At 58.3% G+C, this 17,429-nt stretch overlaps 2 protein-coding genes across 3 annotated transcripts; one reads left to right on the top strand and one right to left on the bottom strand.

Annotated features, from left to right (window-relative positions):
- The first annotated feature begins 5,056 nt into the window (after positions 1-5,056).
- KIF19 (kinesin family member 19) lies at positions 5,057-10,946 on the top strand. Its single transcript, XM_030827096.1, is given in 15 exon segments — positions 5,057-5,127; positions 5,308-5,437; positions 5,439-5,556; positions 6,615-6,760; positions 6,762-6,790; positions 6,921-7,119; positions 8,070-8,167; positions 8,169-8,290; positions 8,375-8,496; positions 8,975-9,108; positions 9,273-9,286; positions 9,352-9,458; positions 9,651-9,738; positions 10,321-10,600; positions 10,602-10,946. Coding segments are annotated over 15 exon segments (1,824 nt in total). The 3' UTR covers positions 10,768-10,946.
- Positions 10,947-11,538: 592 nt separating this feature from the next.
- Positions 11,539-17,244, bottom strand: BTBD17 (BTB domain containing 17). 2 transcript variants are annotated; one of them, XM_030827233.1, is made up of 4 exons: positions 17,195-17,244; positions 16,570-16,676; positions 15,071-15,347; positions 11,539-12,853 (listed from the first exon to the last, which is right to left on the bottom strand). In XM_030827233.1, the coding sequence occupies exons 1-4, from the start codon at positions 17,212-17,214 to the stop codon at positions 11,779-11,781; spliced, it is 1,479 nt and encodes a 492-aa protein (XP_030683093.1). In that variant the 5' UTR covers positions 17,215-17,244; the 3' UTR covers positions 11,539-11,778. The 2 variants fall into 2 exon arrangements, with proteins under 2 accessions (XP_030683093.1, XP_030683094.1); XM_030827234.1 differs by lacking the exons at positions 16,570-16,676; positions 17,195-17,244 and adding an exon at positions 16,828-16,962.
- Between the last annotated feature and the right edge of the window lie 185 nt (positions 17,245-17,429).

Here is a 17,429-nt window from a genome sequence, read left to right as displayed (position 1 = left end):
ACAGGCATGAGCCTCCGTGCCCAGCGCATCCCTAATCTTGAGCCTGGTCTCAGTGGGCGAATGAGGCCATCTGTTTTCAGCCCGAGTTTGAAAATAAGATGTGGGGAGGCCATGTGGAAGTAGCACGTGGGGTTAAACATAACTGGCAGATGTGGGAGCGGTGGTGGGGCATGCCATTCAAACAGGTCCCAAAATGGGTGCAACAAGGTATAGCACATCTACCACTCGCTAACTTGACTGACTTGGAGAAATACTACACTTTTGCCCGTTTCCTCAGTTGGAAAATAGCCATATTAACACCTCTTTCATTGGCTTGCTGTCAGGGTGCTGGGATTGTGGTGGGGGGTGTGTGCGTGGGTTGGGGTGGCCACCAGGTGGTGCTGTGCCATAGCGGACAGCACCCCTGGAAATGACCGGCATCATAAAACCTGTCTTCCTGCCCAAGGTAGTGTTTCTTGTTTTTTAAGCTCTCTATAAGTGTGGTATACAGTGTGCTTGGTATTGTGTTAGGCATTTAAACGCGCTCAGGTTGTAAGGTTGAAGTGCCAGTCTTTGAATATTCTGTAAGGATTGTGAGGGTGTGAGGTGGTTTGAGTCTGGTCGTGGGTCTTGTTTCCTCCGGAGAGGGTAGGTACGCCAGCCCTCAGGCCCAGGTGCCGCACTGCGGGCGGCTCTCAGCCTTCCCCGTTCTGTAAACATTTGCAGATTCCCAAGGAAGAGCAGCCTTTACCACGTGGGTTTTCTTTGTTCCCAGCACATCGTCCGGTTTCATCCCAGCTCCTAGGAGACAGGCCCTGCCGGGGTGTGTCCAGCCTTGTCTAGAGAAGGCCGCCTTTCATGCAGTGCCTCCCAGCCCTGGCTTGTGACTCAGTCATCTGGGGCACTTAGGCAGTTCACTGTGGTGGCCGGGGCTAACTGGAGATTGCGATTGCGGTGGTCTGGGGCATAGGTGTGTTTCCAAGCTCTCAGGTGGGCCACTGTCTTGCGGGGCTTCAGCAAGCCCCTAAGGGCTGCATACCAGGTGAATGGGGGGAGGGGGATGGGCTACAGCTGCTGGTTTGCAGACTGTTCTCCAACTCCCTGCTGAGTCTGAGAGGTCTGTCTGTGTTGTGCCTCAGCTTTTTTGACACCTCTCTGGTCAGTAGGCCTCCGGGGAAGCAGCTAGAATGGTCGCTGTCTGGCTGGGTGCAGGTGGGCTGACAGGTTTGGATATTCCAGGCTGCATTCCGGTGGCTGTGGGGATAGCCCTGAGGGACAGCCTTTGCGGTTTGTTTCTTCCAGTACCATGTGCAGGCCTCCAGCCTTCTGGGTCTTCCGTTGCCCCGGGTTCAAAGTCAGTCCTCGGTGACCACCCACTGCCTAGGAGGCAGGCCCTTCCCACTTGGGGGGCCTCTGAGGGCAGGGGCTTTAAAGGCGGCTACCAGAGCCCTTCCTGAAGAGTCCACTTTCCCCAGCAACTGCAGGGACTGAGTCAGAGACCAAGACCTTTTAAAATGAGATTTTCACCCAAAGAAGTTCCTTCCCTGCCGCAGTCTCCAAGCTGATCGCCTGGCTCCTGCAGTTCTCCGGCTCCCCTTTCCTGTTCTGGAACTTGCTTGCTTCCCCTTCCACTGGCCTTAGTCCCTGATCTCACAGGGTCCTGTTCCTTCTGCACAGAGGCTTCCCCCAGCACCCCCCCTTGACTCCCGATCATCCTTCAGCTCATGTCACTGTGCCCTCTCCCTACAGCAGGGACTCTGACATTTCGCAAGGCCTGCAGTCTCTGCAGGATACAAGTCCACCTCACCTCGCCTACTAGGCTGTAGACACCATGCAGGCGGGAACGTGTTTTATCCATTACTGTATCCTCTAGAACAGAGAACGTGCTCAAGAAAATTTGTTGAAAGACACCCCGATGAGAGAAGAACGGCTTTCCAGCCTCCGGGGCCCCTCAGCTTTGGGCTCCCGCAGGGCCCAGAACTGTGGGATCACGGCCACAGGAGAGGCCCCGACCAGGACTTCCTCTAATGGACACAGGGCCTTTGAGCACTGGGTGAAGGGCCCCACTCCCCAGCAGCCATGCGTGTTTGCGAGCGTTTTAGTCGGCCGCATCCACCCGTCCCTTCAGCCAGAACCCTAGGAGCCCCGCCCCCGTCCTCCCTGGGCTCCTTTCTCACCCGCGTCCCTGCCGCAGTGGCTACACCCCTCAGGCTGGCTGCCCAGCACGGTTTCCACGCCCAATCTGCCGCGACCCCATCACTCCACCCCACCTACCCCTGACTCCTGCTTGTCCTCCAGCCTGGGCTCCTCCCTCCGCTGGCCAAGTCACGCCAAGCCGTTTGCGTTACAGGACGAGTGGGGCCTCTGCATATGTGCAGAGTACGGAGGGCCCAGGGACGCGAGACTCCCCGATGGGCACCTCCCCTGCCTTTGCTTTTCCCCAGAGCCCCCTCCTGGCCTGCGTTCGGCATCTTCTCGGGTCGTCATCGCCCTCTGCGGTGCCTGCCCCGGGGTGAGGGTTTTTATCGGCTTTTGTTACATCACCGACGTAACAGTGCTGGCACGTAGTAGGTGCTCAATAAGTTTGTTGTTGCATGCGCTTCAGTCCTCCCTAATGCTTGTCCCTTCCGGGCGCTGTCATCGTCTCTCTACCTTCTCCGATACACAGCTCGAAGGTCCCCTCCTCCGGGAAGCTCACCCGTCCCACTTGGCAGAAAGAATCAAGCAAGTTTTCTGAGTGAGACACCTTGTCCTCACTCAGGCGTCCTGTAGGCGGCTTCAGTGAGTTGTTGGGGCAGATGCGCCAGGAGCTCCCGAGGCAGAGGGACGGCATCTTATTTCTCTTTTTAAGTCCACCAGGGCTGCACAGTAGATGCCCAAAAATGAGAATGAATATTAGAATGAGAGACCGAGTGGCTGAAGATTGCCTCCTTCCTTTCCCAGTCTGTCGGTTTACTTAGCCTGTTGACAAGCCCTTGGGACGGGCAGTCGCCCCTTCTCTTGGCCTAATGACTGCTGGGCTGCTCCCACTGACACCTTATACCCTTTGATCTGACATAAATAAGAAGCAGCCCGGGGACCTCGAGACTGAAACTGATTTAGAGACTTCTGGGAGCTTTTTTCACTTCCCTCCTCCCATCCAGCCAGGACAGATCCCCGCCAGAAAGGGGCTATTGACGGTAAGCGGGCTGCGCGTCCAGAACTGGGACTGGGATCGGGGCGGGGCGGGCATGGGACCCGGCCGGGGAGGTGAGCGCAGCTGCCGTTCAGCTTGTGGGTAGCGGGGTAGCACTCGGGCTGAGCCATGCAGGTGCTGTGCGTGGACTACATCGCTCCCTGGTGGGTCGTGTGGCTGCACAGCATCCTGCACCTCGGCCTGTGCCTGCAGCCCGTGAACAGCACCTTCAGCCCCGGTGACGAGAGTTACCAGGAGGTGAGTTCACGCCGCCCCAGACCCCAGCCACGCGCGCCCCAAGTCCCCGCACTACCCCCTCTCCCCTCGAGAGCCTGCACTTTCCCACGTGCCTCTCAGACCCCTTCTCTCCCCGCGCAGCCCTTTCTCATCTCCCTCTCCCCCTTTCTCCCCTACCTTCCCAGGCCCTTGGCCCTCGACCCTCCTGTCTGGGAACCTGGGGCCGGGAAAACTGAAGAGATCAGAGTGAAGCGGGCGTGGGAAGGGAGGAAGGGCGCGAGACCGCCTGCGGGGTGAGGGGCTGAACGCTGAGCGGGCAGGGCGGCGCGGGGTAGGGGTAGGGACAGGGCATTTGTGTCGGGGTAATCCTGGCGCGCCAGGTGTGGGGATGCTGAGGGGTGCCCCGACGTTTTCGACCGTCTGAGATTCCAAGATGGGGCGCTCTCTTTCCGGGGCTGAGTGGCCTAGGAAAGTTTGACAGAAACCGAGTAGAGTCTCCCGAGTCGGTCTTCGCAGCACCCCCTCCTCCCAGCCCCGGCCTGCAGGGTGGGAGTCCCAGCTGGAAGGCTGCAGGGCTTTGGGGAAGCAGCGTGGGTCACTTCCCTCTAGCGCAGAGAATCCACAGCTGCTTGGCTTGTTCCAGGGAAGGAAGGTGGCCTCCGTCTGCCCATCTCACACTGTTGTCCTGAGGACCCCCTTGCATTGACAGTCAGCCTCTCTGTGTCCCCTGGTCCTAGACTCGCCCATTCCTGTTCCCCCACGCCCTCTCTCCACCCCACACCTTCTAAGCCCTGAATTTCTGGCCTAGGGCAGTCACTCCCAGCTTCCCCGCCCTTTCCCTACTCTGCTGGCCCTTGGCAGGATTCTGCACCCCACAGACAGGGCCAAGGCTCCCCAGACCTCCCTGCCCAGACAAACAAAGCTGCAGAATCTCCCAGCCCGTCTCAGGTCTGGTCACGCCTGCTCTGGCCCCGGGAGCCCACCTGTATCAGTTCCTTGTGTTGGGTCAAAGATTCTGGGGCCAGTGGCCCAGGATAGGGTCCACTTGTTCAGAGCCAGGCACCCATCTCAGGACTTTTGGCCCCCGGCGGCCTCTCCCTGTGTCAAGTTCTCCAGATACGGGACGGGTCGGGGCAAAGCAGGGCGTCTTGGAGGGAATCCTGATCCAGTGTGAGGTGCCCAAGCGCCAGTGACAGGGAGTCTAATAATAGCCCCTGGCAACCCGGCTGCCATCAGGCCCAGGCAGATGGTGCCTGCCCTACCAGAGGAGGGGAGCATCAGGACCCCTTCCTGGGGTTCAGTGGGCACGTGGAGCCCCTGCCATCCACTTAGAAATCCATTTCCGCCTGTTTGTGTGCGGAGGAGTGGGAATGGATACGTGTATGATAGCATGCAGGGAGCATTCTCCCAACACCTAACACTTGCCAGCTGCTGTCCTGAGGGCGTTAAGTTTTATTCCAACCCCTCAATGGGGGACGGGAGACACATTCTTGAAACAGCTCATTGATGGTTCAGAATATTCCTAATAGCAGGTAAATGAGGCCAATGGTAGGTGGTGGGGTCCGGTGGAACTCTCTGGAGACTGTCAGTGGGACCCTGAAGGCTGGGAGGACATTCCAAAAAGGTGGGAGCAGGGAGGGCACAGGTTCCAAAGGCAGGAAGGGGATGGCGTCTGTGGTGGGTATGGGGAGAGCAAGACAGGTCTTCAACCGGAGCGGGATGTTCATGCAGGAGCGGTGAGCCCAGAGAAAATCAGAGAGATGGGGGTGGCCCTTCAACAACGGGTGGAGGAATGAGGACATTCCCCGCAGCCATTAGGAAGCCACTGAAGGTTGATGAGATCAGCAGTGAGTGTGACAGGAGGTTGTGGAAGTGGAGGAAAGGAGGCCATCACCCAGAAAGACTGGGGGAGGCAGGGGGAAGAAAGGCCCCAAGGCAGGCCTCGGTGAGTGCACGAGGGTGACTGCATCCTCTCCGCTCCATACGTGTTCCCTGCAGGTGAAGCAGAACCTGATGAACGTCTCCTACCACATCGCCCAGGACACCCAGCATCATCGCTGACCTGCGGGCCAAGATCCAGCGACTCAAGTGCAAGACTGATGAGCAGACTGGGCGGGGCCAGGCCCGGGACCAGCAGGATCGGAGTGACATCCTCTACATCCAAGGTGTGCCTTTGGGTCTGTGTGAGTGGCAGCCCCCTTCGGGCAGCCTCACGTTGCTCTGGGATCAGGCCATGTTGTGTTCAAATCCAGAATCGGGCTCTTTCTGGCTGGGTGGTTGAGCTAGGCACTCACCAGCTCTGAGCCCCCTAGCATTCAGCTGTTAATGGGGTTGTCATCTCTGCTTCAGACAGTTGCCAGAGATCACAACCCCATTTTACAACCCCACCTTGGAAGAGTAGGTGGGATCCCATGAGGGAGAGGCACGTGAGCAATGAGCTGTGCAGGGCACACACTAAGGGCTGTGGCGTAGGGCCGCGAGGTCATGCCTGCACCCCCGGAATGGGCTCCGTTTCCTTGTAGACCTGCATATTTGCTATGATGGTTTTCCAACAGACAGTAAAGCTTCTTTTTTAAAAAAAAAAATTTACTAATATAAAGAGAGAGGCAGACAGTAAAGATTTTTTTTTTTTTTGAGACAGAGTCTTGCTCTGTTGCCCAGGCTGGAGTGCAGTGGCATGATCTAGGCTCACTGCAACCTCTGCCTTGCGGGTTCAAGCGATTCTCCTGCCTCAGCCTCCCAAGTAGCTGGGATTACAGGTGCCCACCACGACAGCTGGCTAATTTTTGTATTTTTTAGTAGAGACGGGGTTCTTTCGCCATGTTGGCCAGGCTGGTCTCAAACTCCCGACCTCAGGTGATCTGCCCGCCTGGGCCTCCAAAGTGCTAGGATTACAGGCGTGAGCTACTGTGCCTGGCCACAGACAGTAAAGTTTCTAGGGGTACCTTTTTATAGTTGGCACAGAGGTGCTGTAAGGGTTAGCAGGAGCCCAGTTCATACCAAGGAGCTGGGAATCGCTTTTGGGCAATAGCTTGAAGACTCAATGTGGGAGTGGGGTGTGGGAGGATGTAGTAATCTAGGGGGTCTTCCTGGAGGAAGCAGTTGGACAGGAAGTGGGAGCACTGAGTTGGGAAGGAAGGGAGGGGAGGGCCCCAGGTGGGCCCAGGCTTTCCTAGCTGAACTTGCCCCCTCCTCTACCTTGCCCACCCTCACCCACTGGCAGCTGAGGTCCAGCTGCACAGCGGGCAGGGTGAGAAGGCCGGCATGGGACAGCTTCGGGAGCAGCTCGTCAGCGCCTTCCGGGAGCAGATGGGTGTGTGGAGGCGCCTGTTGGAGCTGGAGAACTGCGCCATGGAGGTCCAGATTAACAACCTCCCGACACCTGCTCACCACCACCAGGTAAGCCCCCGCCGAGGACCCTCCAGGCCCCACCCCTGTGCCTGGGACAGAGGAGCACGACCTGTGGCTGTACACTGTGCCCTGCCCCCATGGCCTGAATGCCCTGTCTCTCTGGGTGGGGCTGCGGCAGCTGGAAGCATGAGAAGTCCCGCCGGGCCCTCAGATGGCGGGAGGAGCAGCGGAAGGAGTGCTACGCTAAGGACAACAGTGAGAAGGACTCAGACACACGCGATGACCAGCCAGACATCCTGGAGCCGCCTGAGGTGGCCGTAGCCTGGGAGAGCATTGCAGCCCTGGTGGGCGACCCGAAGCAGCTGCGCGAGCAGAAGGTGTCCAGGGTTTTGGGGGGCAAGGAGAGTGGGTTTAGGGGACAGGGTGAGCAGGTTTGAGAGGCAAGGTGGAGGGGCCAGGGTGGGGGTAAGCCGTGAGACTTGGGAACTCAGGCCACAATCCTGTGTGACTTTGCTAAGTTCTTTAACTTCTCTGTGCGTCACATTCCCCACCTGTAAATGGGAGCAGTCCATGGTGCAGCCCTCATGGGGTTGCTGGGAAGATTACATAAATGCCTGGCACATACCAAGAACTCAAAAAACATGGTAACTAATGTTATAATTAGGGTTTTTCAGGCCGGGCCCAGTGGCTCACACCTGTAATCTAATCTCAGCACGTTGGGAGGCTGAGGTAGGCAGATCACTTGAGGCCAGGAGTTCGAGACCAGCCTGGCCGACATGGCGAAATCCCGTCTCTACTAAAAATACAAAAAAAAAAAAAAAAAAAAAGCCTGGTGTGGTGGCTCACGCCTGTAATCCCAGCTACTCGGATGGCAGAGGAATAACCTGGGAGGCAGAGGTTGCAGGGAGCCAGGATAGTGCCACTGCACTCCAGCCTGGGTGACAGAGAGAGATCCTGTCTCAAAAAATAATAATAATAATTAGGGTTTTCCCAATAACAGATCTTTGCCTTCTGTTCTGGGACATACCCAGACCAAGGGGGCTTTAGGGTATCATGAGCCCTGAGGGGTCACATGGGCTGGGGTTGAGCAGTTATCCAAGCTGGTTCCAGGGGTGGGTTGTGGTCAGGATGGCAAGAAAGTGGACACTGAGGGGCCACCTTGAAGCAGTCTCTGATTGTAAGGCCCAAGATTCAGCTTTTAGGGTTGGCCTCAGCCTGGAGCTCCAGACAGATGCCTGGAGTCCAGGCGCTGGAGGGGCGAGGACGGTCTGGGCAGGCGGATCTGACCCTCTTCCCGCTGCTGGGTGCTGACCTGTGCCTCCTGCAGCTGGCGCTGGAGCAGCGCTGCCAGGAGCTGCGCGCGCAGAGCCGGCGCCTGAAGGAGATGTCGCGGTGCATCGGCTCTGGGGAGCGGCGCGAGATGCTCGTGCTGCGTGCACGAGCTCGAGGTGGAGAACACCCTGATGCGGTTTGAGGCCGTGCGCCGCCGGGAGCAGGACCGCAGTCTCTGCCACAAGATTTTCCAGGGCCAGCAGCAGATGATCGACGGTAGGGCCCATGCCCCCGCACATGTGAGCCACCTGCAGTGGGGGGGCCACTGGCACTCGCTGAGCCCTGCCCCTTCCCCGGCAGACTACAACCTGGCCGTCCCGCAGCGCCTGGAAGAGCTCTACGATGTGTACCTGCGGGAGCTGGAGGAGGGCAGCCTAGAGCAGGCCACCATCATGGACCAAGTGGCCTCCAGGGCCCTGCAGGTGGGCGGGCGCCTGGGCGGCCTGAACATGGGCACATGTGCCCAGGGAGGGGCTGATGACCAAGGCAATGCCTTCAGGCAGCTGGAGGGGACAGGACTAGGCTGGCTGGCACCCCAGGGGGTTGACTCACTTTCCTTCTTACCCCACCCAAAGCCTTGTCGAGCCTGAGTAAGACCCTCATCCCTGGGCATTCCTGGGCATCACTTGTTCCCAAACCAGGTCTGAGGGTCAGGGCTGGCCATCTGAGATATCACAAACGGCCCCAGGTGCCCTCCCAGGAGACCATGCATCAGGCAGTGCCACTGGGGAAGCCTAGCAGACTGCAGCTTACCCCCGAGGACCCAAACACAAGCCCACTGCCCTTCTGGGGCTCCCAGGCCATCTTACAGCCCTTGTCACCCCGTGAGCCTTTGTGACTCTGCTGATTTGGTCCAGGACCAAACCTTCTAACTGTCCACCCTGGCTCCCTCCTCCCCAGGAGAGCTCCTTGCCCGAAATTAGCCCAGCAGGAACCTCGCTGACCCCAGATTATGACCTGGAGAGTGTGAAGACATTGAGCTCTGATGCCCAGTGCCTGCAGAACAGCGCCCTCCCTCCCGTCAGCACAGAGAGGTAAGATGGGGGCCACCTGCCCCAGCCCCACCCTGCGCCCCCTGTCCCAGAGAGGCCAGCCCAAACTGAGGCTAAATGGGGAACACAGAGCAGCAATGAGAGCGAGCAGGTGGCCCAGGTCTGGAGCCAGGACTCCTGGGTTCTCTCTCCTTTCACACCAACAGCTTTCTCCCCTGGGGTGGGGGTGGGACCTCGGTGACACAGCCTGGTCTACAGCCACTCATCTTCCTCTGCCAACTTCAGTGAAGGCCAACCACGTGTTCAAGGCTGGTACTGGGGCCTCGCAGGCAAAAAGCTCTTCTGTGCCTACCCTACCTCCCATCCAGCTTGGCAGCCTGGTGATGCAGGAGGTGAGCTCTCAGTACCCGATGGCCCCACAAGCTCCACTGCAGCGGGTTTGGGACATGAGGGTGGAGAGCAGCAGTTGGGATGGAACCTTTCCCAAATGGCACCAGCCTGAGGCCCTGCTGTCTCTGCTGAGTTGGGCATGGGGCCCCTGCTGTGTTTAAGGGTTTCCTCCTCCCAACCACTCCACCCCACAGGCCCCGGCTCAGGACAGCCGGGGCAGCTGGATCAACTCTTCCCCCGACAGCAGTGAGAACCTGTCGGAGATCCCTTTGTCCCACAAAGGTATGCGTGCCGTCTGCTGCCCTGGCCACCTCACCTGGCCTCGTCTAAACTGTTCAGATCACCCAGCCCAAAGCCCTTTCCTGCCCACTGCACTGCCAAGTGCAACTGTGCATTGGGTGCTACACATTCTGTAGAGGCACCATTGCCCCTGAGGATTAGTCAGTCAAGGACACTTAAGAGTCCTCTCTAAGTCAAGGACATTTAGAGTGATGGGGGCAAAATCGGAAATTAGAAAAGAGACATGTGGCATAGAGAATTATGTCCCCCCGCCCCTGCCGCCTCCTCTCAGTAATCACTGTAATAGCAAATATCGATTCAATGTCTGCCCCCTGGATAATGTAGCTTGAGTCCATTTCCTCAATTAATCCTGGAAATAACCCGATGGTATTAGTTTTGCCATCCCCCATTTGCAGATGAAAGTGAGGCTCAGAAATGGGCCCAAGTTTCTTACATAGCAAACCCCTGGAAGTGCTGGGATTGAAACCCGGGCAGTCTGGCTCCTATCCATGTCTGCCATGTCAGAAGAGGGTGTTGAGAGGTGGCATTGATCTCGGGTTGGGTGTTCCCTGTGCCCCGCTGCAGAGAGGAAGGAGATCCTGACTGGCGCCAAGTGCATCTCAGTGAAGGCCGCCTGGCACCGCTCGTGGGCCCTGGGCACCGAGGGGCGACACCTGCTGGCGCCCGCGACAGAGCGCAGCAGCCTGTCCCTGCAGTCACTGAGTGAGGGCGACGATGCGCGGCTGCCCAGCCCCACGCTGCAGCCCAGCCCCACGCTGCAGCATGCTGCCAGTGAGGATAAGCTGTCCAGCAGCACGGGCGAGGCCCTGTCGCGGGCAGTCGGGCATCATGAGGACGGGCATCTTCTGGCTGCGTGGCCAGAAGAAAAGCCTGGGCAAGAAAAGGGAGGAGTCACTGGAGGCAACTCCAAGGAAGGAGAGGTCCCGATACTTCAAGATCACCGGGCAAGGGGTGAGGCGAGGCCTCCCAGCCCTGGACAGAATGCTGTTGCCAAACCCTAAACAGCCCTGAGGCCAGCCTCGGCCTTGGAAACCAGAAAGCAGCAACAGTGAGACGGGGCTCCTGGCACAGGTGTGGGGCACGGGCATCCTGGATGGTTGGGGAGGCGCCGACAGGCACTTCACGTATTACAACTGGGGATCTTTTTCTCCCCCCCTCTTTTTAACAATAAAATCCCATTTGGGTCTTGATGGTTGTGTTGGAAATTTGACTTTGTCTGGAATGTGGGGTGGCCATGACTAAGATTCAACCAACTTCCCCTCCCCCCAGTCCCCATCTACCCCTGGCTCACTATATAGCACCAACCTACCAATACCTGGGGGAGAGGGGTTTTTCTCTGGATCGTGAGGCCTCTCCCCATGGTGGGGCTAGCAAGGTCCATTATGTCCCTATCCCAGTCTTCACACCTGCCCAGGCACCCTCCCAGGAGAGGTCAGGGACTTGGGGCGGCCCGGATGCCAGAAAGTCTCACAACCCAGATGAGGCGGTTGCCCCTCGAGGTCAGGGCTCAAACTGCCCAGCTAAGCCTCTCAGACTCAAAGTGAGGAAACTCCTGCAAGGGGAATGGGGTGCTCCCTGACTCCCCCGCAAGGGGAATGGGGTGCTCCCTGTCTCCCAGGCAGGTGGGTTGCTGTGACCATGTGGATGCTTTTACCTGCCCTAGTTCTGTGTCTGGGTTGGGGGAAAAGCTCAACAAAGGGGAGTGAAACCCCTAAACCCCCTGGCTTGTGGGACCCTCCCTGGGTTGTTTTTACCCAGAAACTGACTGGTTCAATCATCCCCTTACCACTCTGAGCATCAGTTTATTCAGGACCAAGAACGTTCCTTCAAGTCAGCTGTGAAATCAGCTGTTGAAACCAGGCATCTTGTCTACCACGCCTCACCTGGACTCTACCCCAGCCCTAGGGTGGCCGGCGCCTGGCCATCCAGGGGACCAGGCTTGTTGCCACCTCCATGCTCGCCTTGCCCTTCCCAGACCCACAGGGACCACCTAGGCCAGGCCTTTATTCCCAGACCCCGAGGCTACTTGGGGGTCCGGATGAGGGTGTGGTATACGGGCTTGACGATGAGGTGCAGGTGCAGGGCGTTCTCCACCAGGTACTCCGAGTTGCGCCGCTGCAGGTCGGCATGAGCCAGGAAGTCGCCGGCCTCCTCGCTGCTCTGGTGGAAGCTGTAGGCGTGGCGGACCAGCAGGCGGCCCTGCTGGCGCGCCCCCACCAGCACCGTCTTCTGGAAGCTCACGCCTGCTGCGTCGCCGCCGCTGCTGGCCGGCGTCACCACCAGCCGCGGTCGGCCGTCCTCCGGGCGCGCGGCGGGCAGCGCTGTGCCCGCAGTGTCCGCGTAAACGGGCCGCAGGCTGACGGGCAGCCAGCGCGGCGAGAAGAGCACGTTCCAGGTGACCCGGCGGCCCGCGTCGTGGCCACTCGGGCCCAGCTGCGTCTGGAAGCTGGTGCTGCGGTCGTCGCGGGCCGGGTTGTTGATGACCCACGGGGCACCCCAGGCGGGCCCGAGGTAGTTGCGGGGCAGGAAGGCGCTGCCGTTGACGTCAAAGAACTTGGCGTAGTGCAGCGGCGACGCGGCGTGGAACTGGTAGGCTTGCAGCAGGAGGTCGGCCACTGCGGGGCCGTGGCGCGCCAGGGCTGCTGAGCGCGCCTGCAGCTGGAACAGCTGTGCCGGTGGGATCATGGGGTAGCGTATGGCGCGCAGCGCCCGCTCGGCCACGGCAGGGGGCGGCCGCGCGCGACCCAGCCAGGCCTCCAGCGCGTGGAACAGCTCCAGTTCATCCTGCAGGACCAGGTCCGAGCGTTGCAGGAGTTGCCACAGCAGCTCGGGGCTCACGGCGCCCCACTCGGCGCTGGCCGCCACGGCCGACAGGTTCCAGGCCAGGAACTGCAGGCAGCTCTCACGCAGGGCCTCGTCCCCGGTGCCCACCGCGTAGTGATACCAGCCCACTGCCGGTCCCGCGCCTCCCGCCAGGTGCGCGCGCATATAGTCGGCCACGCCGCGCTGCAGGGAGGCCACGCCGTACTTGGTGGCCAGTCTGTGCAGAGGGATGGCCTGGGTCAGCAGCACGGTCAGCTCCCCGCAGTACAGGTACCTGCGGGAGAGACCAAGAGGTGGGGCGGGGTCAGGGTGGTACCCACCTCCCAGCATAGCTTTTTCTGAGTCCACAAGGGACCCGGCCTGGAGTTGGAGCTTCACGGTCCGGGTGCAAACACAGTGGAAGCCCCACCCTGAGGCTTCCCATGTTTTCCTTTCAAGGACCCTTCCAGGCCATTCTTACTTCACAGGCTCTTCTTTCCGTTTCTGTGGTGATGTAGAAATTGCCTGCATTGACTGTGCCTCTACCAGGCGTGCAACCCTAGGCTGGAACAAAACAGAGGTGGCTCCTGCCGTTGGGGTTTCCATTCTGGTTGGGGTCCATGGCCTGCCTTCTCCTTGCCATGAGTCTGGGCAAGTCACTTAATTTCAATGAACCTTAGGCTAATCAATCATCTAGGAAAGGGGGAGTGGCACACACCCCTCAGGGTTATTGTGACAACCAGAGGAGAATAAAGAATCTTGCCACAGGCCAGGTGGGTGCCAGTGGCTCACACCTGGAATCTCTGCACTTTGGAAGGCCAAGATGGGAGGATTGCTTGAGGCCAGGAGTTCAAGACCAACTTGGGCAACATAGCAAGACCCTATCTCTACAAAAAAAAAAAAAAAAAGTTAAAATATTAGTCATGCTTGGTGGTGCACACTTGTAGTCCCAGCTGCTTGGGAGTCTGAGGCGGGAAGATAGCTTCAGCCCAGGAATTCAAGGCTGCGGTGAGCTACGATCATCATGCCACTACACTCCAGCTTTTTTTTTTTTTTTTTTGAGATGAGGTCTCCCTGTGTTGCCCAGGTTGGTCTCAAACTCCTGGACTTGAGCAGTCCTCCCACCTTGGCCTCCCAAAGTGCTGGGATTACAGGTGTGAGCCCCCATTTCTTTTTTGCAGCCTCACCTTCCTTTTTCCTCTCCTACTGTTGGTGATCACTTGTGCTGAGTATCTCTTCCTCTTACTTCTGCCGCTGTCCCGCTGCTCACCCTTCCTGCCAGTCCCCACTGGCACATGGCACCGCACTTGCCTCTATAGGAGTGCGGCAGCCACTGCCAGCCATCTTCCCCAACGTCCATTTCTCCCCTTTCCCCTGCGTGATTGCCTCTGGGAATAAAAGACCACATTTCCCAGGCTCCCTGATTGTGGCCTTGGCCATGTGACTAACTGCTGGTCAATGGGCACAGTTTGGGATTTGCAGGAGGGCTGGTTAAATGCAACTGATTCAGGGTAACAGGAAGACCCTTTTTGCCCTTCTGTCTTATCCGCCTTCCTGTTGCCTGGAACTTGGAAGCAATGTATGGAATTCTGCAGGCATCTCGTCTGAGCCGTTAGAAGAGTTACTTTCTTAGACACTAGTGTGAATGGCACCCCCTGAGCAGCACCATGGCAGGAAGCAGGAGGTAGAGAGAGCCGTCTAACTTTTTCAGCTCCCTAGCCCTGTGGTTCCAAACCTGGCCAAACACCAAAACCACAGCGATGCTTTAAAATAAAAAATATTCCTCTATAATGGAATATTTAGGAAAATAAAAAGTAAATAAATAAAATAAAATAAAAAATGATTGCTGGCCCTAACCCTAGACCTGAGACTGACGATCCAGGTTGGGATCCGTGAAACTGTAGTTTTTTTGTTTGTTTGTTTGTTTGGTTGGTTGGTTGGTTGGTTGGTTGATTTTTTTGAGACAGAATCCTGCTCTGTCACCCAGGCTGGAGTCTAGTGGCACGATCTCAGCTCATGCAAACCCAAACTCCACCTCCCAGGTTCAAGCGATTCTCCTGCCTTAGCCTCCCAAATAGCTGAGATTACAGTCGTGTGCCACCACACCCAGCTAATTTTCTATATTTTTAGTAGAGACAGCGTTTCACCATGTTGGCCAGGCTGGTCTTGAACTCTTGACCTCAGGTGATCCGCCTGCATCAGCCTCCCAAATTGCTGGGATTACAGGCATGAGCCACCGTGCCTGGCCCCAAAACTGTAGTTTTTAAAAGCTGTCTATGGCCAGGTTTGGAAACAGCTCTGAGGGGGTTACCAGGAACCGAAAGTGACATCAAACTGCACAGATGACATGGGCAAAGACAGGGAGTTGTACAGTGGAAGAAGGGATGCAGGGGTCACTGTCATCCCAGTGATGTCCGGGGAAATGGACATAACAACCTCTAAGGGCCTGTAGGTGGAGGAGCCGGGGGCTGAGGAAGGGTTGAAGCCTCCCCTTAGTCTTCCCCATCCCCACCTGACGAACTTGTCGAAGACAGCGGCGCAGTCCCTTGGCTCCTGCAGCACCGCCTCACTCTGGTTACTCAGCAGCTCCCGGAACAGCTCACTGTGCAGTCCCAGCAGCAGGCGGTGGGCGTGGAAGACCCGGACCTCATCGGTGCTCACAGCCTGCACCCGCAGAACCACATCACTGGCGTTGCCCTGTCGCAGCAGCTCCTGCAAGCGCTGGAGCACCGCCTGGGAGTGGTTGATGGAGGTGCCAGCTGCCTCCCCGCCAACATCGGCTCTCTGGGCTGCAGCAGGAAGGAACACAGCACAGCCTGAGAAGGTGCCCGGGCCCAGAACCTCAGTTGGGGGTGGAGAGGGACCAGCTGGAGACATATGCATGGGTGTGAGCAGAGGGCAAGGTGGGCCTAGGCGGGCTGTGTGTGCATACCTGTTTGTGCCCACGAGGCGCGTGGATGCATCTGTGCACACACAAACGCATCCTGGGTGGGAAGATCATGCCAATGCAAACCCCAAGAGGATGCTCTTGGAAGGGGGTGCATTCAGGCAGTGAGAGGTTGTGCTCAGGTTTAGGACAACATGCCTAGAACTCATCTCCATGCTGCCAGCCCCCCAGGCAAGGGTTGAGGAAACTCGTGGTCCCACCCTTCTCACTTCCTAAAGAATTGTCCATCTAACCCCTTGGAACAGTAGTCAGAAGTGGTGCATTCACTAACAAATACTATATGCTAGACATTCTCCTAAGAGCTTGGGATATGGCAGTGGATAAAGCAAGCCAAGTTCTTATGCTCATAAAAGCTCATAAAAGCACAAATTGACATATCAGACGGGTAAGACACACACAAATAAGCACTCCAGTTTTAAAGGAGCCAGCCAGGGAACAGCGTCAAGGCAGGCTCCAGCCGTGCAAAGGCCCTTAAAGGGAATGGGCCTGGGGTACTGGGAGCAGGGACAGTGTTAGGGAGGCCAGAGCAGTGGCAGGAGAGAGGGGCGGGTGTCAGACAAGGCTGCGGGTGTGGAAGGGAAGCTGTTTTCCAGGCCCAGCCCTGCCCTCTTGGGTCCTGATCTCTGAGACAGAAGCCCATTTTCTGTGGGTGGCCAGCAGGGGACAGGAGAAAGTGCGAAGGGCCAGCTGGTGCTGGAATAGAACTTCCTGGGTAACTGAGCGTTGAGGCTGGCCCCGCCGGCCCTTTTCTCATGCTCCAGGATGCCCTAACGGTCAGATGGGGATGTGCATTCAGTTACAGAAACTGTCAGCAGCTTTCCCAAGCTGAGAACAGCGAGGGGAGCCTTGCAGAGGGAGGCGGGCGGGGGCCTGATAGCAGCAGATGGGCCCTGGCCACATGTGCATGCACAGCACACTCAGGCCCGTGGTGCACACAGGAGGGAAGGCTCGCACAGGAGCAGAGCATCTGTGCATGAGGGAGGCCGAGGGACAAAGGGAGGGTGAAAGAGAAGCGGGTAGTGCGTTTCCCAGCCCTGCCTTCCCCAGCTGTCACTTTGAAGGACCTGAATGCTGATGGCGTCCCCATTCAGCCTCTGCCCAGGACAATGGGCAATGGAGGGTCCTCTTGTCCTTAAGACCCCTGTCCACCTGCCTGCCAGGCCCCTCCTTCCTTCAGAGAGATGAGTCCGTGGAGCAGTCGGGTCCACCCTGTGCTCTCCCCAGCAGCTGGACACCGCCCCCTCCTGGCCAGCCGCGTGCAGCCAGGGCTGGGACATCCTGCCCCTCCACCCTGCCCCGCACCTGGCCCACTGCCCGCTCACCTGCACGGGTGACCAGGCCCACCAAGGTCAGCATCGCCCAGAAGCTGCCCCAGGACCCAGGCTTGGAGTAGCCTCTCCTAGGCATCTTTATGTTCAGCCCCCAAGTCCACTGGAGGGACGGTGAAGCCCAGACCACTCTGCTCACATCCCTCTTCCTTATATAGGATCCAGCACAAGGGGACGGCACCCCCCTTCCTGCTTGGCCTCCCTCCCCCACTCAGCCTCCTCCATGGATTGGTGGAAACTGGCCCCAGCTGTTGCCCAGGCAACCACTTAAGCCAGAGAGTGGCAGTCCCGGGGGCTATTGTGCTGCCTGTGGGCCCCCAAGGGGAACAGATCCGGAACCCTCCTCCTCTAATCTCCTTACCACCCAGCAGGGCTAGCCATGCCTCTCCCTGGAAAGTTTCAGGCTCTCTGGAGAATAGTCGAGGGGCTCCAGGACCACTGGCAGCCATTGGCCTGAGGGTCCCCAGTTCCCTCCCCCAACCCCAGGCCTCGGCCCTGGCACGGAGCGCACTTGGCAGCGTTGTGGCTGGAGCACCATGGTGAGCCGGCTGCAAAGGAAGGGCCTGGAAGAGGAAAGGAGAGGCGGCTGAGGCTCC

The sequence above is a fragment of the Nomascus leucogenys genome, chromosome 14 (genome assembly GCF_006542625.1).
Source record: "Nomascus leucogenys isolate Asia chromosome 14, Asia_NLE_v1, whole genome shotgun sequence".
Lineage (NCBI taxonomy): Eukaryota > Metazoa > Chordata > Mammalia > Primates > Hylobatidae > Nomascus > Nomascus leucogenys.
The sequence above is the reverse complement of the archived record's forward strand: the minus strand, read 5'-3'. Positions and strand labels throughout refer to the sequence as shown.